General features: G+C 35.4%; 1 protein-coding gene across 5 annotated transcripts; it reads left to right on the forward strand.

The window, feature by feature from the left end:
- The first annotated feature begins 461 nt into the window (after window positions 1-461).
- Window positions 462-19,853, forward strand: cblc (Cbl proto-oncogene C, E3 ubiquitin protein ligase). 5 transcript variants are annotated; one of them, XM_055163456.1, is made up of 15 exons: window positions 464-609; window positions 858-1,211; window positions 1,317-1,863; window positions 7,538-7,684; window positions 7,754-7,910; window positions 10,200-10,321; window positions 12,682-12,819; window positions 13,573-13,660; window positions 13,746-13,877; window positions 15,273-15,455; window positions 16,548-16,688; window positions 16,863-16,909; window positions 17,680-17,754; window positions 17,857-17,906; window positions 19,210-19,853. In XM_055163456.1, exons 3-15 carry the CDS (start codon window positions 1,496-1,498, stop codon window positions 19,341-19,343), a joined length of 1,782 nt encoding a protein of 593 aa, XP_055019431.1. In that variant the 5' UTR covers window positions 464-609; window positions 858-1,211; window positions 1,317-1,495; the 3' UTR covers window positions 19,344-19,853. The 5 variants fall into 5 exon arrangements, with proteins under 5 accessions (XP_055019434.1, XP_055019431.1, XP_055019433.1 ...); XM_055163458.1 differs by having other exon boundaries at window positions 465-609; window positions 15,276-15,455; XM_055163457.1 differs by having other exon boundaries at window positions 483-609; window positions 1,069-1,211.
- Window positions 19,854-20,050: the final 197 nt, after the last annotated feature.

The following is a 20,050-nucleotide window of genomic DNA, read 5'->3' on the forward strand; positions in this document are numbered from 1 at the left end:
TACAAGTCCGTGGAACATGTCATTTCATAGACCAAATAAATTCAACACAGCTTCCTTATCTGTCTAATTACATCTCACATTTCACTTTCCTTTCTTTCTTTTCTTGCCCAATAATCCGGTCACTTTGGTACTTTCCTCTCATCGCTTAAGGGATGGACAAGTAACTGACAATCATTTCGAGTCTGAAGTCCCTAAAACACCACAGGAGGCCGGCTCTGCACGAGCACGTTTTGCAGGTGCAGCTCAGATCCCTCTCATTTCACTGTCATCTGGTGTTCAATTACAAGTTTCAAACAAAGAAATATCTCTTTAATACAAAGTTCAGTAGAGTTCATAAAGAGCCTCTCAACCTGGCTGACTTGAAAGCCCGGGGGTCGTGTGATTTTATAAATGGTTTGGTGCCCCCTAGTGTTAAATCTAACGCGGTACGAGAGTGAAACCGTCACGCATAGAGATGCCAGCCCCCACGACAGGCAAATCAAAGTAAAGAAAGTTGGTAAGCGAAGAAAACGTGAACAGGCAAATTTAACTACAAAAGGAACTGAAACGCACTAGCATTTTGTTGTTTTGTTTTACGGCTGGACAAACCCTAACAAATTACACTACCAGGTAAATCTATGTTCGTGAGCAACACGTTTAGGATGCTTAATGCCATATGGCTTTTTTTTTTTTTTTTTTTTTTTTTGTAATTTCTTATTTCTTAGAGTCTCTAAAGAGTCACAAGGGTAATAGGATGGCTATGAGTTTACTCGTTTATAATAGCCGTACATGCATCTTATAAAATTGCTAATAATTTAATAATTATTATATATATATGTGTGTGTGTAAGACAAAAAAATAAATTGTTACATTTGCAGATATTACTCCTCCCAGACAATGCCTATTGTGCTTCACCTCTTCTGCTTGACTGAACACACTCACAGAAGTGCCCTCTAACTATAAGTGTAGCACATGACTTGTCAGTTACTCTCGTATCTTGTGTTCCGTGGCCTCACCCTGTGTCTTAACACCCTCCCACCTCCGTGCCTCTCACCGGCCTCTGCTGCTGCTGCTGGGCTCCTTGCACAGAGAACAAAACCTGCTTGTCTGGCTCTACAACAGGAAACCAATCAAAGGCTGAGGTGAGAGAAGAGACAAATAGATCAGAAAAAGTACAAGCATACGTTTTCCGCTTGAGATCTAAAAGTGTGGGTGGCCTACACAAACACATGGTAAGAAGAACACTTGAATTCTTATGTTTTACCATTTACGACATTATTGATATTGAAATCATTTTGGCTACTTTGGTGTAAGTATTTATTTTTTTTATTACACAGAATTGCCATGGAGAAGTTGGATTATACTAGCAGATGGGTGATTTGAAGTTTTCTGTTTTGCTAAAAATGGAAACGTGGTACCTGCTAAAAGACACCTGGACTTAAGAGAACAGAACAGATTTTTTTTGTTTTTTTTTGTTTGTCTAAGTAACATAGTTAACATTTGCAGCATCACAACAATGGCAACGGCAAGTTCAGAACCACCCAAAAACCCAAATTCCAAACAGCTGACCAATACAGACAGGCGTTTGGTGGAAAAGGTTTTGAAAAAGTTGGAGAGGCTGTTTGAGCTGTGTACGGACCCACGTTTAGGACTCAAAAACAGCCCCCCTTATTTGCCTGACCTGGTGAGTGAGACCACCGCCTTCCTTCTTCAAGTGTGGGAGCCATACACGGACCTTGGTGTGACAATGGACCAGACACCCAAGGGAGATGAGGCCAGGTACCTACGAATCCACGTGAGGAATCTGCTGGATAAGACGGACAAGGCGCTACTTCTTTTCAGAGAGGGAAAAGAGAAGATTTTTGAACAGACATCAAGTTCCAGGTAACGCACTGTCAATAAATAATACAATTGCTTTAGCACTTTCACTTTGATGGCATACAGCAGGCTCCAGATAAGTTACACACAGGCTTGTCTGAGTGGGAGTTTATCTGAGAGGTACAGTAATCAAAACGTCTTACACAGCACAGGGCTCTGTTGTCAGCACACATCCTGACGGATAAAGATAGCGGAGTTAGAATAGTTGCTGTGACATTTCTCCAAGATGGTACAGACAAATACTAGGATTAGGCCCCCACATGGCTCCAGTTGCAAGTCAAACTGTTTTCTTTTTTTATTATTATTATTATTATTTACACACCAGGTTAAAGATGCATTGTGCAACTTTTCCACCTGATAATCTGCCACCTGCTTGTCTTTATGGTGATGTTAATGCTTTACCTGTAATGTTCCTCACTATGGCATTCATGCTGACTCCACCAGCACCATCAACAGTTACAATTCGGATCTGAGAGGTAACCCTGCTCACAACAAGAATCCAGGTTTTCCAAGGTTTTTTGAGCAATACAAACACATGCAGTGAATAGTGTGGAACATTCCAAGCAAAGCAACGGCATGACATTGGAGACAAGCAGCTGGCAGACCTTAGACCAGAGTTGTGTTTGATAGTGAAAACAATTTTTAAAAAAACAACAAAGATATTGTTTGTGAATTCAAGTGAATTTCTGGGTCTGTTTTCTTTGTTCCCAACAGAAACATGTCAGGATTTATTGCAGCGCTGTGCCCCAGTTGTTGAGCTGCAGGGCATATGCGCGATGGGCACTTGCCTGTTTATCTATTTATTTATTTTGTGTTCCTCTTTGATAATTGAATGTTGTTTAATCATTGAAGTGAGACTAACATTTTGGCACTTGTCTGGGGAAAAGTTCAACCCTGGGCGGGAAAAAAACTGTCACAGTTCCTGACAGTTTTGTTAATCTTTGTCCCCACGCGCACTGGGATTTTCAGGTCATATTCTGTCCTATCTTTTTTTTTTTTTATGTGATCTATATCAAATCTAAATAGATAATTTAAACAACATAGTAGGCATTATATTTTTGATAGGATAGACATTACCTTAATTTAATACATTCAGCATATTCTAGTACTGGACCTTTTGATTGCAGCAGGACAATCCCGCTGCCCATGCTATATTGTTCTATGGAAGGCTAATCATTTCTAGGATAATGGGGCCTGTTCAGTATTATAATGAAAGTGAATGCTTAACTGTGTAATCCAGTCTGAACACTGAAGAAAAAGAAATACATCTAAAATACAAATAATTTAGTGGCATGTAAATAGTTTTGTCTATGAATCGGAAAAGAAAATGCCGTACGGATCATACTGAACATGGACAAATAGGCTGTCTAATAATAAATAACCGTTAATGTTTTAATTAATTTATTAATTTTTTGCATGACATTTTCTGATTTTGTTTGTTTGCTGTAGGTGGCTGCTTAGCAACCTAAATACAAACTGAATTAGAGTTTCCATGTGCCTCTGTGCCTCAGTGCTTGGTGTGTAGTTTGAAAAAGTAGTGACTTGAAGTGACTTTTCTTTTTAGATTTGGGCTCGTTTGCCTTAGCTGGTTCAGAATACTAATCACGAAGTTTGTCTCAAAGAGTCTTTTATCATGATAATGTGGAGAACTCAGCAAAAGCACCCAGAACCAAACTTGTCCTACTTTGTACAGAAAGAGGATACTTATTTGTGTAGTTGAAATATAATGTTTTAGGAGTAGTGCAAAAGTAAAATTCTATTACTTTACAGTTAACAATAAAAACTTATAATGTAAGTACTGCTTAAACTCATTAAAGCTACTAAATGGCACTAATTAAGTAAGTAAATCAATAGGCTAGTGTGTTATCACAGAAAAGCCTAAACTGGAAGTCAAAACAATGAATTTTTGAAGTTCTTACGTATTCAAATTAACATACTTCAAAGCATCAAAACAAATACCACAACTTTCTACTAAAGCTATAGTTACCAATTAAGGGTGTTATTTCTAATGACAATAGCAACATGGTTAAATCCACCGGTGTACATTGGAAGAAAAGTAATTATACTATATAACCTATAGGACTGTCACAATTACTAGTATGTGGACTTCTATAAGAGAGATGGATCAATAAATTTGGGGGTCAGTATTTATCATGGGTATTTGTACTGAAGGGAAACTTTTTGTTAAACTTCTGTTCTACGATTATACTTGAGCTCAAGCTTTACTACATAACTTACATGACTAACTATATACAAATTAGTATAGGTGTTTCATTCTGCTTTTTATTTATTTATCGCAGTTTTTACTTATTTTTTATTTTTTGACATAATCCTCCTGTAGGGTTAGTGGTATAATTAATCTAAATATTATTGTCTGTTTTCTTCGCAAAATATCACATTTCAAAATTTGTTACTGTGACATTTAAAGTTTAAGTCAGATGTGATTGAATGAAATATTCAAATGTCTCAAGCACTGTATGTACTAGGATCTTGTGGTTATGAGATATGTAATTTATCGGACTTCTGCATTTAATTGCTGCCTGGCATTGTTATTTTGGTTAATATTTCCTGTTCATGATTTACTGATTTTCATGGCTGGTGCAATTTTGATTCACAAAACAACCACAATAGGGTTTTTTATATGTAAAATTACCCCTAAATACTGTAAGTCACACTGTTCTGCTTGGTCAGTCAATTGAGTCATGACTGTGTAATGTCACATGTTGTTTTTATACCACACAAGAAAGAAGAAATAAAAAAGATGGGAATAAAATTATAAATTCTATTATGATATTTTCTGTTATAATGTTGTTTTCTCATCAAAAACATCTAGGGTTGTGTTTGGCTTCATTCACATGTTTAACTCATAAACCCTGCATATTTAGGCTGACTATTTCTCTCAAACAGAAAAAAAAAAACCTCTGTTCCACTTTGTGATATCATGTGGTAATACAGGAAGAGCTTCACTGTGTTTTTAAAGTCCATACAGCTTCACTTGAATCTTTTGGATGATTTCAGCCCTGGAATTGCCAATCTTTACTGAACTAAAGATAAAGGGTAGGTGTTAACGTGAAAACTACCACTAAATGTCATCACAAGGTAGAACAGAGCATTTGCGCTTTGGAGATGTAGACACATTAATAAACCAGGATTATTCAAACATGCATGATTGAAACAAAACACAACTGTGGGTATGTTTTTGAGGAGGTAATAACATTCCAACAAAACTCTAGTAGCTTAAAGCTCACAAAAGTCAATTTAGCTAATGCAGGACCTTAAACATGTAAGTGAAATATTGAAGTACCTATTTTTAGAGTATGGAGTATCACTTATTTCTTTGTACTTTACACACTTCCACATACCCAGACTTTACATTTCACTGTGTCATAAGTCACAACTGAGACACACTTTTACTTTTACTTGGGCTTTGAGTAATTATATTGTACAGAATTTCAAATAATTAGAATAAATACTCCTCACTGCCATTCTAGATTTTTGTCCTTGCTGAAAGTTAATCACTATTATACACAATATCCTTGACAATATCCTTAGACAAACACGCTGGGTTTTCATTCTGTTTGGGGACATTACATTGACTTACATTCATTTCCTGGAGACTCATCCTAACCCTTAAGCACAGTTAAACTGTAACCTAAACCTAACTTTCACCCATTTTAAACAATATCATACAATGCTGTTTTTGTACTTTTCCGCCAACTCATACCAGCAAGTAGGTGAGGTGATTTATTAAAACCATCAGCCTACAAGGGTTTTGGATTACATTCTAGCTTTGTACCACGGTAGACCTTAATGAATAACTGTTCATTTAACAAAAATATTGATAGATTTTAGAGCATATTAATTATATTAAATAAATTCCAAGAACTGTCAACAATGAAAATATTTGACCTAGGGCTGGATATGGCCAAGTGATAAAAATATAACACCCGGGATGATTACAATCTCTATCTACTTCAATACAAGTCAAAGAAAGGACTGCTGGTCTGTCAAACATGGGAAGTTCTTTACATTTTCATTCTAATCTCATGCTGTTATTTAAGAAATTGTAAACTGCATTCAGTTACATTTGTATATATATCAAATTATAATTGCACAATAAATAAAGTAAGAAAATCGGGAGTAAACTTGTTTTATAATAATTCTCGATTTCATGATTAAATCTCAATTATTAAACTATTTAATTGCCCCGCTCTAATTTGAGAAACACATCATTGCTCCACCTTTGAAAGTTTGCACATCTTTGCGTTTTAAATCAAGTTCATGCTCATGATTACTACATTACTTAAAGTACTATTTTAATGTATAGGGAACTACTTCCTACTAGTTTTTAATCAAATATGGGAACTACTGCTACTACAGTTTTTTTTTAACATATTGCACTGGCCACTGGAATGTTTTGTGGTGTTCATTGACAAGGTGCAGCACTCAGCATCCTGTTTGTGAGATGGACCACTCTACATGTGGGTGTGTGGGCGTGTGACTGTGTGTGGAACATATCTGAAAACAAGTGTGACAAAGGACCGTTAATCGATGTTCAACTCAATATCTGCGGACACATTGTTAATATATTGTTTATATATTCTTACAGCAAAAGTTATAATTCTTTAACATGAGTTCTATAATGCAAAATGGTCTGAATTGGAAAAGTGGAAGTGAAGTAGAGAAGCAGTTTATAAATAGCCATGGTTACATATGTATACGTAAACACTTAACCCCATTAATTCTTTTCTACATTTATAAATGAAGAATTTAATATTGGACTCAGTCAACAACATATTGACATACATTAACATTTCACATCAGACGCCATGTTAACCCTCTCAGGCTCAAATAAATTTTTAGTATCAGGAAAAATCTGATATTTGGGGAAAATTATAATATGGGGTAGTAATATACAATCCTGACTTTTTTATCCTTTGTAAACAAAAAAAGTATTTTGCACTTCTGGCAGGCCGTTTGCGTGCCATTCTTGCACAGTCTGCATCGCCCACGTTTATCAGCATGGATAAAAGCTTATAAAATATGGATGTGGAGTAAGTAGGTAATTGGAATTTAGCTGTTGCAAATCTGCAATGCCTGCCTGGAGAGGGTTAAAGTGCATTGTTATTTGTTATTTATAAGTGGTAAAACTAGCTAAGATTCATATGCAGAAGTCAAATATTATGCTATTTTCTGATTTTCCTCATCACAAACATACCTAAAGTTGTGTTTTGTTTCATTTCCACATGTTTAACTTTACACCTTGATATCATGTGGTAATACAGGAAGTGCTCCTCTGTGTTATTATATTTATAGAAAAATTGTGGAACAGAGCATTTTGAACTTTGAAGATGTTGTCAGGCTAATAATAAAGGGTGTCTCAATCATGTGTGAATGCTCCAGGTATGTTTTTGAGGAGGTAACAGCATTCTAACACGGCTTAAAACTCACAAGAGTCAATTTTGGGTATTATAGGATCTGTAACCTTGTGCTCAACTTATTTTCTTACAAAAAAATAGAAAAACAAATCATTCAGCAAAACACTGGCAAATAACTTGAATGATATTTTAAGACTGAAAACTACTATTATAAGCAAGTAAGCGTGTTTATTCACAAAACTGTTCACTAAATCCCAAATATACCAAATCCAAATAAATCTGTATTTTGTCTTGCATTTTAGGAGAAACCTGACGAAGCTTTCCCTGCTCTACAGTCACATGCTGTGGGAAATAAAGGCGCTGTTTCCCGGGGGGAGATTCCGCGGCGACACCTACTGTGTGACCAAGACCGAGGCCCAAGAGTTCTGGAGGCGGTCGTTCAGGCACAAGTCAGTGTGATGCGGGGACTCGAACCATCAATCATGTTTGCATAGTAACGGCTAAACTTTTCGTCACAGGTGTATAGTGCAGTGGAACAGTTTTAAAGAGAAGCTACAGAGCGTACATGCGTTTGAAGAGGGGATGGAGGCTATGGCTTTGAAATCCACTATTGACCTGACGTGTAATGACCACATATCAGTGTTTGAGTTTGACATTTTCGCCAGGTTATTTCAGGTATGTGACCTTTACAGACCTCACTACCTCAGACTGTTCCATGTCTTTGTCATGGTTCTCTGAAATACAGTATCCGCTCTTTCATGTACCCTGACACGTTCCACTCTGTACACCACAAGTTGCCTTTGACTGATTACAAATGTTTAGAGCATACTTTGACACCATCAAATAAAATACGCACTTAAAAGTCTTAACATGCATACGCACACACACACATATGCACACGAGCAGAGGGTGGAGAGCTCATTTTATGTTTTAAGGTATAATTGAAAAAAATCATTCAATTCATTCAATTCAATTCATTATTAAATTGCCAATGTGAATCACTAAATGGCCAATGTTATAAAAATTGTTTCCCCATCAAGAACATACCTGGAGTTGTGTTTTGTTTTTTGTCTTGCTGAGTTCTTCTCTCAAACTGCAAACACTCTGTTCCACCTTGTGATGTCATGTGGTATTACAGGAAGTGCTCCACTGTGTTTTTAAACTTATCTTAACTAGAATCATTTGGATCATCTCAGCCGTGGAATTTACTACCCCTGCTTAACAAATGCTTAAATGTAGGTTAACTTAACTTGAAAACTAATGCTGCATGACATCACAAGGTGGAACAGAGCATTTTGAGCTTTGGAGATGTAGACGTACTAATGTGTGAATGAAACAAAAATCAACTCCAAGTATGTTTTGAGGAAGTAACATTATAACACGGTTCAAATCTCATAAGAGTTGATTTTGCGTAATATCGGACAATAAAAAAATAGGTCCACTGTGTTCATGTGCTATGCAACTTGACTTGGCAAAATTCAGTGCACGTTTTGATTAATGTATGGTAAATATATGCCCCAGAATTGTTTAAGCAGTGCTGATATTTAAGAGCCAGAAGAGTAAATGTTAAGCTAATAGTAATATGTTTTATCAATGGGTAAATAATTGTAGTCTCTGATTTCTCCCTCTGAATTTTTAAGATAATAATTTGTTTAACTAAAGCCAAATGAGAGATAACCTTTTACTGAAATATCCGATCCTTTAGATTCTCATTGCTTACACACTTAAATCCTGACTAAATAAAGTGTCCTGCCCAGAGAACTTACAAGAAATAGTTTATAATTACAGATTACTAATAGAGTAGTAATATCTTAAATAGACCTTATGGTCACTTATTCCCTTAGTTCCTCATTGCTATATTTACATGGATTATAATCTCATTTCTAGACCACAAAATTATTTAAATGGCATGCAAATCACAAACAAAAATGTAATAATCAGATATGCAGTGTGCATGTAACCACTCATTTTAAGATACTTAGATACATAGAATGGCAAAATCTGTCATTCTTAACAGTGGCCACCACCCAAAAGCAGGTCATACCAAGAAGGTTGAGTACAGTTTCAGTTTGAAGGCTGCTGAAAGTTTCTTAGAGAACACAACGGGTAAATAAATAGAACCATGTGAAGAATATAGAAGTTAAATAGAGTGCAAGAGGGGTTCATTCTACATACAGGACTACATTCATGGCATACCGTACAACTGTACAACAAATCACCCTTATGTAATAGATAAGCCTATGTCATGTCCATCACTATTTCATCTTTGCACTGTTTCTCCTTACCCATCTCTTGTATATAGTCGAGAAATTTTTAATATTTTCTCTATTTACATCTTTTTTTCTTTTTTTTTTAACATGTACATATGCATTTGTATAATTATGCCTTATTCGACACCAGTTTCTTGGTATTTTTGCTACTTAGTTTGAATGTATTATTACCATTTAAACTACCAGTCAAAAGTTTGGATTCTCCCTCTCATTTAATGTTTTTTTTTTTTAACTACTTTTTACATGATATACAGAGGACATCAGATATACAAAATTTTCAAATTAGCCACCCTTTGCTTTGTCTAAAAATATTCAGTCATTTAACTTTTCTTTACTAAATAATTAATTAATCTTTCTTCATATATTTGATGTCTTCTGTATATATATCAAATGTGGAAAATAGTAACCACACACACACAAAAAAAAAAAAAAAAAAAAACAGAAAGAGAGGTTGAGTTCAAACTTTTGATTGGTAGTGTATATTTTTGCTCTTTGTTATTATATTATATTGTGATGTGTGAGCCACTGTGCCCACATAATTTCCCTTGTGGATATTACTGATATAAAGTCTAGTCTTTCTCTAAGTGTAATTCTAGCCAATAAAACACAGAACATAGGGTTTAGCTAAAAATACAAAATGCACTTCTATAAAAAATTTAACTGACCTCACATTGACCCCTGTGTCCTGGTTTAGCCCTGGAAGACTCTGCTCCGGAACTGGAACTATTTAGCGGTGACCCATCCCGGATACATGGCCTTCCTCACCTATGACCAGGTGGTGCGGCGCCTGGAGCACTACCTGCACAAACCGGGGAGGTGAGCACAACTTCACTCCATAAATCAAAATGACAAGTGCTTCTCCAACTCCTGTCTCTCTCTGGAGCTTTCCCAAGTGCCAGGGTTAGATTAAGTGACATTGATCTTTCTGAGGCAAATGAGATCCACAGTGCAGCAAACATCTGCAGTGTTTTCAGCAACTTAAAATTCATTAGAAAAGGTTTAGATCATCAACATGAGAAGTCTGTCTAATGTGTGGGGTTCAATTTGAAGTGACATTGCTTCTACAGCCTCATATAAACCATCTTTAAATTCTTACAGAATTAACTATTTAAAAACTAATCCATGCTATCTTTTAACTTCCACAATACCTTAATGAACACTGTCTGTGATGGAAATACAGTTTGGTTTGGTTTAAATAACCAATGTGAGAACTTAATCTTGTTTGCATTTGTGAGCTGCTCAGTTCAGTTTGAAGTGGGATTGGATCTATGACCTCATATCAAGTTTTAATCTTTTATAAATTTACTTACTATTAAAAAAAAGTGTATGATAAGTTTAAAACTTTATAAAAGCTTAATGAGCACTCTTTCTGACAGGCATACAGTTTGGCAAGGTTTAGGCCACCAAGGTCAAACGTGAGTGAGCTGAGCTGTTGCATTCAATTTGAAGTGGCATTTCATCTATGACCAGTGTTGGGAAGGTTACTTTTAAAATGTAATCCCCTACAGATTACAGATTACACACCCCAAAATGTAGTTTGTAACGTAATCCATTAAATTACTTAAAGTGAGTAACGTAATCTGATTACTTTGGATTACTTGATATTGTCATGTTTTTTTAAACGACATGAATGTAGCAGCCACATCCTGAAAATTCTTGTTTGTTGTCTTCAAATTGTCTGAGCCCAAGTCTCCATGAATAAGCAACTGTTTGCTGTAGAGAAACAAAGACCATGACATCTTAATATAAGAGGTTTTGTCTGTTAAAAGACAGAAACAAGATCAGCCTTTCCTTCACCAGATTAAAAAATATTATTGATAGAGAAATTATTTTTTATATGAGATCACCTTAAATTATGTCAACCTACTGTTAGGTGTCATGTTGTTTAGACCTGGTTTAGTCCTGATTTTAGACCTGGTTTAGACCAGGTCTAGACCAGGTCTTTAGTTCTGGTTTAGTCGTGGTTTAGTCCTAGTTTAAACCTGGTTCAGTCCTGCTTTAGTCCTGGTTTAGTCCTGGTGTTAGTTCTGGTTTAGTCCTGGTGTTAGTTCTGGTTTAGTCCTGGTGTTAGTCCTGGTTTAGTCCTGGTGTTAGTCCTGGTTTAGTCCTGGTGTTAGTTCTGGTTTAGAGGCGCACAGGGGGAAGCGCGGTTTACGCGAGAAAACACGGTCCACACGCGGCGCACGAGACGTCGGTGTCCGCGCTGTAACTACGGAAGGAGACGTGGTCCGCGGGTTCTCGGTTGATGACGATGATGAAGGTGTGTGTTTGTGTGTGTTTTGTGTGCGCGTCCCCTCATGTTGCAGGTCATTATAGGACAGTAGTGCAGATATTATGAGTCTATGCAGGTTGTTTTCACCAGTGCCAGTAGCTCCTGTTTCACATTTAAGTTGTAGGCGATTTTATATTTGTTTTTATATATATATATATATATATATATCTCACATCGGGAGAAGAATTTCCAAGACACAAATGCGTTTTTACCAATGCACTGCTGCTTCCACTGTGTGACTGACACCGCCAACTTTAACATGACGTTTACGTCGCTCTTATTGCGCGCGTTCTGTTTGGGCTTCAGGCAATGAGTGAAATTACCGAAATAAAAAAATAAATAAATGGGATGTAGCACAAAATGTGAAAACAGGAAAATACCGCCTTGTAATCCACTTATTTCAGCAAAGTAACTGTAATCTAATTACCACTCATTGAAACAGTAACTGTAACGGAATACAGTTACTCATAATTTGTACTCTGATTACGTAACGGCGGTACATGTAATCCGTTACTCCCCAACACTGTCTATGACCTCATATAAACTAGCCTTAATATCTTAATAGTTTAATGAGTGCTATCTGTGATAGAAACACAGTTTGGTTAGGTTTAGATTCTTCTTCTTATGTCTGAATTTTTATTTTTATTTTTTGTAAATCACCATAACAGTTTAATTAGCTTTTTTTTTTTGGTTGGATATTTCCACGTATAACTCACAATGAAATCATTATCATTCACAAATGTTGAAATATCAGTCATCCTGTCCTGTCGGTATTTGAGGTGACATTATTCATACTTAAATGCATTTTTTTCCTAAGTTAGCATTTGGACTTACAGAACATATCATCCATTCCTTTTTTATTGCATTCATATTCATTAGATTTGAAGTTGTATTTTTCTTTCAGTTACATCTTCAGACTGAGCTGCACTCGACTGGGGCAGTGGGCCATAGGTCATGTGACCACTGATGGTGCTGTCATCCAGACCATTCCCCAGAACACACCTCTGTACCTGGCTCTGATCCAGGGATACAAGGAGGGCTGGTAAGTGTTAGCTAGTATCTTAAATATTTAGAATACTTAAATTTTTGAATTTCATATTAAAAGACAAATAACTTCTAGTATTTGGAGCTTCGATAAACCAACTCATGTGTTATTGTTGCCAAAGAAAGTGAAAATGTGGGTGTTAGATAGAAATATAGATAGATATCTTTATTATAGACTTGTGACTTCCTGTTCCTCATTAACACCATAATGTTACCACCCACTTGCAAAATGAAATTCAGCTTTATAGATTTATGTATACATTATGCACACACACTACATGTCAAATATACATGGAAATAAATATTATTTATAATTTTAGTTTGTATGTTTATAAATTATAAAACACATTTTTGTTACTCAGACTATGCTTTTGTCTAAATATAAAAGGAAATATTATCTTTAATTTTTGTATCAATTCAGTTCCATCTTTATTAAGAACACAGAATATCTCATTTCTAAAAGTAAGCAGTAAAAAGAAAATAAATAAAAAAAATACAACCTACAGTTGAATCTGACAGAGCTCCTCACGTGACAAATTAAAAATTAATAATTACAATATCTAATCATGACAACACAGGATCTCACACCACAGTTTGCAAACATTTCACTAGCACTGCAAATCCTCCGCACTTTTAGCAATATTTGGAAAGACTTATTATAAGCCACTGTCACTGTACCATTTTAGTTGTCATAGGATTTCACCATTGCCATTTATTTAATTAACTTTAACTTTATTTTTACATCTTTCAGCTATCTCTACCCAGACGGCCGTGATATCAACCCTGACCTCACCAGCCTATGTGAATCCTCCCAGAAAGGCAAAGTTAAAGTCACAGAAGTAAATCACTGAACTACCTCCAGCTCATCAACTATTATCATTTCAAAACTCTCAAACAATTCAAATTTCCCTGTACACCTGACAGGAGCAGTACGAGTTATACTGTGAGATTGGCAGCACTTTCCAACTCTGTAAAATCTGTGCGGAGAGAGACAAAAACATTAGGATCCAGCCCTGCGGTCATCTGCTGTGCCACACGTGCCTCTCAGGTTGGCAGGTGAGCCCTCTCCATTGTTCCATGGCGTAATTACCCATCATGCCTTGCAAACCGGGCTCTGACATTTAAATGACAGCACATTATTACTGTTACGGCTCTGTGATCACTGGAGCGACAAATATTTTTCCTTCTAAAGGCCATAGCTGCCACTGTCTGATCGTTCAGTATAAGCGTATAAAGCAGGAGGTTTAGGGTTGGGTTTGAATCTGAAGGGAGTTTTACATTTTAGAAGACAAGCCAAAATGGTGATTCAGTCAAACTTTTTATCATCATAATAAATACTCCTTTCTAACTGAGTTTAAAGGGGCATCGTGTAACTTTTCTGGTGGAGAGTCCTTCATATGCTTTTCTTCATATAGATAGCATATAGGTGTTATTGCTTTGAGTGGAGTGTTTCATAGTATGGCATTAAACCTTTCTGTCTTCACGGAGACCAAACCAGATCAAATTACAGGTCAGGTCTGTGTATATGCGACCCTCACAGTCAGAACACCTGCTTCTATTTGAGCAATAACAGTTGTAATTGAATAAATGTAGAGCTGTTTAATGTCATACTGTGGAACATTCCAGGCAGGGCAGTGACATCTCTATAGAAACGAGCAGGTGATGGACCGGCAACCAAAAAGTTACTCAATGCACCTTTAAATGTGATCATGTGATGAATTTCCTCCAATTTGTTTATGATTTCACATTCTAGGTTTTCGATTTTAGTTCCCTTAATATGGATTTGACATGTTTCGGGACTCCAATTTGTTTATAATTTCACACTCTAGATTTTAGATTTTAGTTCCCTTAATATGGATTTGACATGTTTCAGGGCTGCCCCAAAGTCTTAACTTCCCCTTTTATATGCATATCATTTATGTGAACAAAACGCATCACTCTAAATTAGATAGTAGGCTTTTACTAGGTGTTAATTGTGACCGTATCTTACACATAAGGTTGTAATATATAAATCTGATTAATAATATGATTTTGTTTTATTAAAGGTGCAGTATGTAACCTTTCTAGCTTGTATGGAGATGTTATTGCCTTGTCTAGAATGTTAAGTATGGAGACAAGCAGGTGATGCCAACAGGCCAACTTCATGTTATACTTTGGAATATTACAAGCTATAATAATATCTCCATGGAGACACTTTATTTAAGTAGTGGATTATTTTGGTTCAGTATTTAATGTTTGTTTCCTGTAGCATAATGTCTGCCATATAATTAAATTATAATAAGGAAAGATAAGCTCAATAGAAATTATTTTTAGACACCCACAGCCCTGTTTTTACTACTCACTCATAAATGGAATATATTGGAGAACTTTTAGTAATAGCTGGTAATAAGCTTCCAAATATAACAGCTAATCTCTTTCACTAAATAACCTATGACCCCTGTTTGACCCCAGCAGAAGTCAGCTGGACACACGTGCCCATACTGCCGCTGTGATATTAAAGGCACTGAGTCGGTGGTGGTGGAGCCCTTCACCCCTGATCCCGTCCTACACCACGAAGTGCAGTGGAGAGAAGAGATAGAAGATGAAGACCACGAAGACATCGAAGTCATGGTCAAAGAAATGGCTGCTTTGAAGGTACTTCACAAAGACTAGGGCTGTCACGATAACAAAATTTGAAAAATGATATATGGCTGAAAAAAAATATAGGAGATAAACGATAATATAATGATTTAAAAAAAAAAAAAAAAAAAAAAAAAAAAAGCCCAAAAAGTTTAATATGGTTAAAAAAAAAAAAAAAAAAGCAAGAATAAATAAATAAACAGCAGAATGAAACACTTGGCATATATAATGAGTCATAGAAATTATTTATTCAACCCTCTACAGCTCACATCTAATCTAGAACAGAAAAATAACAAACAGGGGACTTTTTGTTATTGTCACTAGTACCAAGGAAAAGTACCAATGAGAAATATTGACCCCCAAAAATGATTGTTCCATCTGTCATGTATTGAACAATAAGTCAATAAAGTAATTAAAGGCTTAACAAAGACAATAGGAAAGATGTTTTACAAATGATTAACCAGCCACAGCTTGTATCCATCTGTAGTGATTTAGTTCACAGAAATGTAATTTATTGATTTAATTAAATTGAAACAAACGCTTGCCTGAAAATTTTAATTATGTTAAAATTTGACATCACGGTTCAAACTAATTAAAACCTAGCATACACTGTACAAATATCTCAATGTTGCTGTGAATAACTTAAAGGTGCACTGGTACACGTACACATTTTGTTTGCTTGTTTCTATGGATATGTTGCTCTACCTGGAATGTTCCACAGTATGACTTTAAATAGATCTGCCTTACATTTATTCAATTACAGGTGTTTTATACAGCTCAAAAAAGACATTCTGACTGTGAGCAGGGTTGCCTCTCCACAGATCTGACCTGTAACTTGCTCTGGTTTGGTCTCCATGAAAATAGAAAGGTTTAATACCATACTGTGAAACATTCAAGACAAAGCAATAACATCTCCATGAAGAAAAGCATTTGACGGACCCTCCACCAGAAAAGTTACACAATGCACCTTTAAATGATTATTTCTTACTAATTATTTTTCTTTGATTCAATTTTACATCTACACAATAACCTGTGTTGTAACCTGTTTCCTTAAACTGCAATTACAAGTAGATGCCATTCACGTCAGTAAAAACTCCTATTTTCTAGTTCTCTAGTTTGGACTACCAAACCCCCTCCTCCCGACCAGTGCCTAACCCTCCTCTGCCCGCTAAAGCCAGTAGATCTCCCCAAGGCCACGAGGACTTTTCTGACCCCAAGAACCACACAAAACATGCAACGAGCTCAGCAGTAAGCCATAGAAAAACTCATTATCCTTGAATCTTTATTTGACATTTTTAGAGTGCACCCTGTAAAAATCCTTTCCCTACACAAAGGTTCAAACTATGCTTGTTAATTGTGAGGGGCCAATGGCTGCCTCTGTATTATTCTTGTAGTAACATTTGTCTCCTTTGCACAAACCAGACTCAGAGCAACAATGAAGCATCCACAATACAAAACAACACCAAAAGGTTAGTCGTGTTTCCAATATACAATTCTCAATTCCATTGTGTTGTAACTGCACCATTGTGTATTATAATATTTTGATTTTATGTTTTCAGTAGTAAAGTAGTAAAATACAGAATTTAAATATACATTTTAGGTATATGTACTTAAGTATAAGTGGAGACTTTTTACTTAACTACATTTGAGAGTAGGTATACTGTACTTTCTACTCCACTACATGTTCGAACTGGACTGAAAAGTAAAAGTATTTGTTTATTACTGCTTGAGACCAGCGGAAAAAGCTGGATTTATTTTTAACATTTAAAATATACAAATAAAAACTATGTATTTAATTGTTTCTATATTAAGAAAAATCACTACAAATCTGTATAAAAATCAATACATCAAAATCTATGTGAAATACTTATACTAACTTTTTAAAGCGAGTACTTTAATGCTTTTTGTTAAGTAGATTTTTTGCGTGAGTATTTTTTGTTCTGGTACCTGTATTTTTACTACACAATACAACTGAGTACTTCTTCTGCCACTGAATGTGCCATAATACATCATCCCAGGTCAAGTATGTGAGCTTTATTTGACATCATGAATAGTCAGTAATGGCCGTCTTGTCAAAAAAATGTATAAAAACAAAAATGATCACAATTCTCTAAATGCTTGAACTCAATGAAGCATTTATAATTATTAAGGAGATGCTCTCTTTTGTGAAAACATGATTCAAGTTGATGAAAAGTGTAGTTCTTTTTTTTAATGTTTTGTTACCATTTGTTTTTCATAGTGGTGACTCAAGTACCCTCAAGGAGAACAGGTCCAGTGGTCTGAAACTGCAAAAACAACGCACCCTCTCCAGCAGGTGATACATTACTGATGACAACATTTTTCAAAAGCACAAAATCACATTATATTATACCAAGGTCTGTTAAATTTTTAACTTCAAATTTATAATCTTCAACAGTGCTGAATGTCTAACAGAATTCAATCCAACGACCTCCAACAAGAATGAATGTAAGTTATGCTTTTAATATTGTGTGTTACTGCGTACAATGAAATTGCACACCTTTGTTATACTGAGAAAAAGGAGTGGTTTGTTTCGGATATTCTAGGAATTTTCTTTTCTACCAAGAAAATAAAGTAATTATTCTGTTTTCTTTTTAGCTATGTTGTTACCTCATCAAAAACATTCAGAGTTTTGTTTTATTTCATTCACATATTTTTGAGTTATCCTTTATTATTAGTCTGTTTACATCTCCAAAGCTTAAAATGCTCTGTTCCACCTAGTGATGTCATGTAGTAGTAGTTTTCAAGTGAACAGCTACCATTTTCCTTTTGTTCAGTAGAGATAGCCACTTCTAGGTCTGAAATAATCTAAATGATTTTAGTGGTGTATAGAGTTTAAAAACACAGTGGAGCACTTCCTGTATTACCAAGTGACATCACAAGGTGGAACAGAGTGTTTTCTGTTTGAGAGAACTAAATATGCTGGATTTGTGTGTTAAAGATTAAGAATTAAGAAAGATTGATAAAGAAGATTTTAAAATTATTTTATTAGTTTATAAAGCTCTTAATGGTCTTAGTCCTATCTATTTATCTGATCTGCTTTTATCATATGAGCCTCTCGGACTCTCAGATCCTCAGGTAGTCTTCTTTTAACTGTCCCACGAGTCCAAACTAAAACTCACGATGAGGCGTCATTCAGCTTTTACGGCCCCCGTCTGTGGAACAGTCTACCTGAGGATCTGAGATCCGCTGCAAGTGTTCATATTTTTAAAAGTAAACTCAAATCTTTTTAATTTAGCTTTTAATTGAAACTTTCACTTAAATTATTATTATTATTATTGCTATTATTATATTTATTTTAAATTAAATTATCATTACTATTTTACTTTGTCTCCATCTGATTTTAGCTCTCCATTTTTATTTTTATTATAACCTTTAGGAGCTTTATGTTTATGTTTTTATGTTTAAATTGTTGTATATATGGATGAAACAATGGGCTGAGGTGAGGAGTTGCTGTTGTTTTTAATTACTGTATTGTAATTTTTCTGTTGCATGTGAAGCACTTTGTGCTACATTTCAAATGTATGAAAAGTGCTATACAAATAAAGTTTGATTGATTGATTGATAAAGATGTGAATGAAACAAAACGCAAATCTAGGGATGTTTTTGATGGAAACAACATTATAAAATAGTGTAATATAAGTTTTTAAAAATATTATGGCCCACATTGTGCAGTTTTCAGATGACTGTTCCAATTTAGACTTGATAAGAAATACAGTTTGAAAAAAACACTGCATACTCTTGTTCTTAGGTGCAGCAGCTTGGCTCGGACCGTCCAGCCCCGTCAAACAGAGGAAAAAACTAAAGGAAGCAGAACTGAGGAGAGTCGCTCATAAGAAAGACAAGAGTTCCCTCGGAGAGATGACAAGAACCTTGTCCTCTTGACCCCTCCTTCATCCGGTGTGACGGCAACCATCACCTCACAAGAACTCGCTCTCATTGGAAAACATTTTAGCTGTAATCTTGCCATCACAGAGTATGTGCGTGGGAGACACAGACCACCAACTGTTCAGTAATCACCTCACCATCAGTTTGGCCTACTCTAAATATAGAGCGGTTTTCTTAATGAATTTGTTTATGGGGCTTCCATTACTGCAGTGCATCTCATCTTTATTAACCGCCCGGAATGACAACAGTAATGAGAGACTGGTGGTTAGGCTGAGATTGAGTTGGGTAACCTGAGATAAACTGCATGAAAGAACTGATTAATTAGTAAACAAAATAACAATTAAACAGCCACTAACTTAGTTTCCTCTGACAAATCTTACCACAGCAATAAATGATCAGTATTCAGATATGGTACATCTGTTCACAAGCTCCTATAGGGAAATGCTATAGTGCATAACAAAATGCATTTCATTTTGCTTTAGCAAATAAAGAATTTTTCAACAAGAATTTAATTTTGATTATTATTTAAATATTAAATTAACCTATACGCTTGAAAATAATCTAATTATTATGAAACAAACTTATTTTCAGTTTGACTTTAGTACTTTTTATTTAACACATGTATTTAATAATTTTTTTTCTTGTTGCTTTTTTATTGACAATATTAACTTTTCAATTTATACTTTTCGCAAATGCAATTGTTA

The sequence above is a fragment of the Boleophthalmus pectinirostris genome, unplaced genomic scaffold, assembly GCF_026225935.1.
Source record: "Boleophthalmus pectinirostris isolate CB_2022bp ecotype Guang Dong unplaced genomic scaffold, ASM2622593v1 HiC_scaffold_6, whole genome shotgun sequence".
NCBI classification, from domain to species: domain Eukaryota; kingdom Metazoa; phylum Chordata; class Actinopteri; order Gobiiformes; family Gobiidae; genus Boleophthalmus; species Boleophthalmus pectinirostris.

What these genes read in the sequence shown, in the direction of transcription:
- cblc (XM_055163456.1), top strand. Translation starts at nt 1,496, where the DNA reads ATGGCAACGGCAAGTTCAGAACCACCCAAAAACCCAAATTCCAAACAG. An exon ending in AAGAAATGGCTGCTTTGAAG is followed by an intron (nt 15,456 to 16,547) that starts GTACTTCACAAA and finishes CCTATTTTCTAG; the next exon opens with TTCTCTAGTTTGGACTACCA. An exon ending in ATACAAAACAACACCAAAAG is followed by an intron (nt 16,910 to 17,679) that starts GTTAGTCGTGTT and finishes TGTTTTTCATAG; the next exon opens with TGGTGACTCAAGTACCCTCA.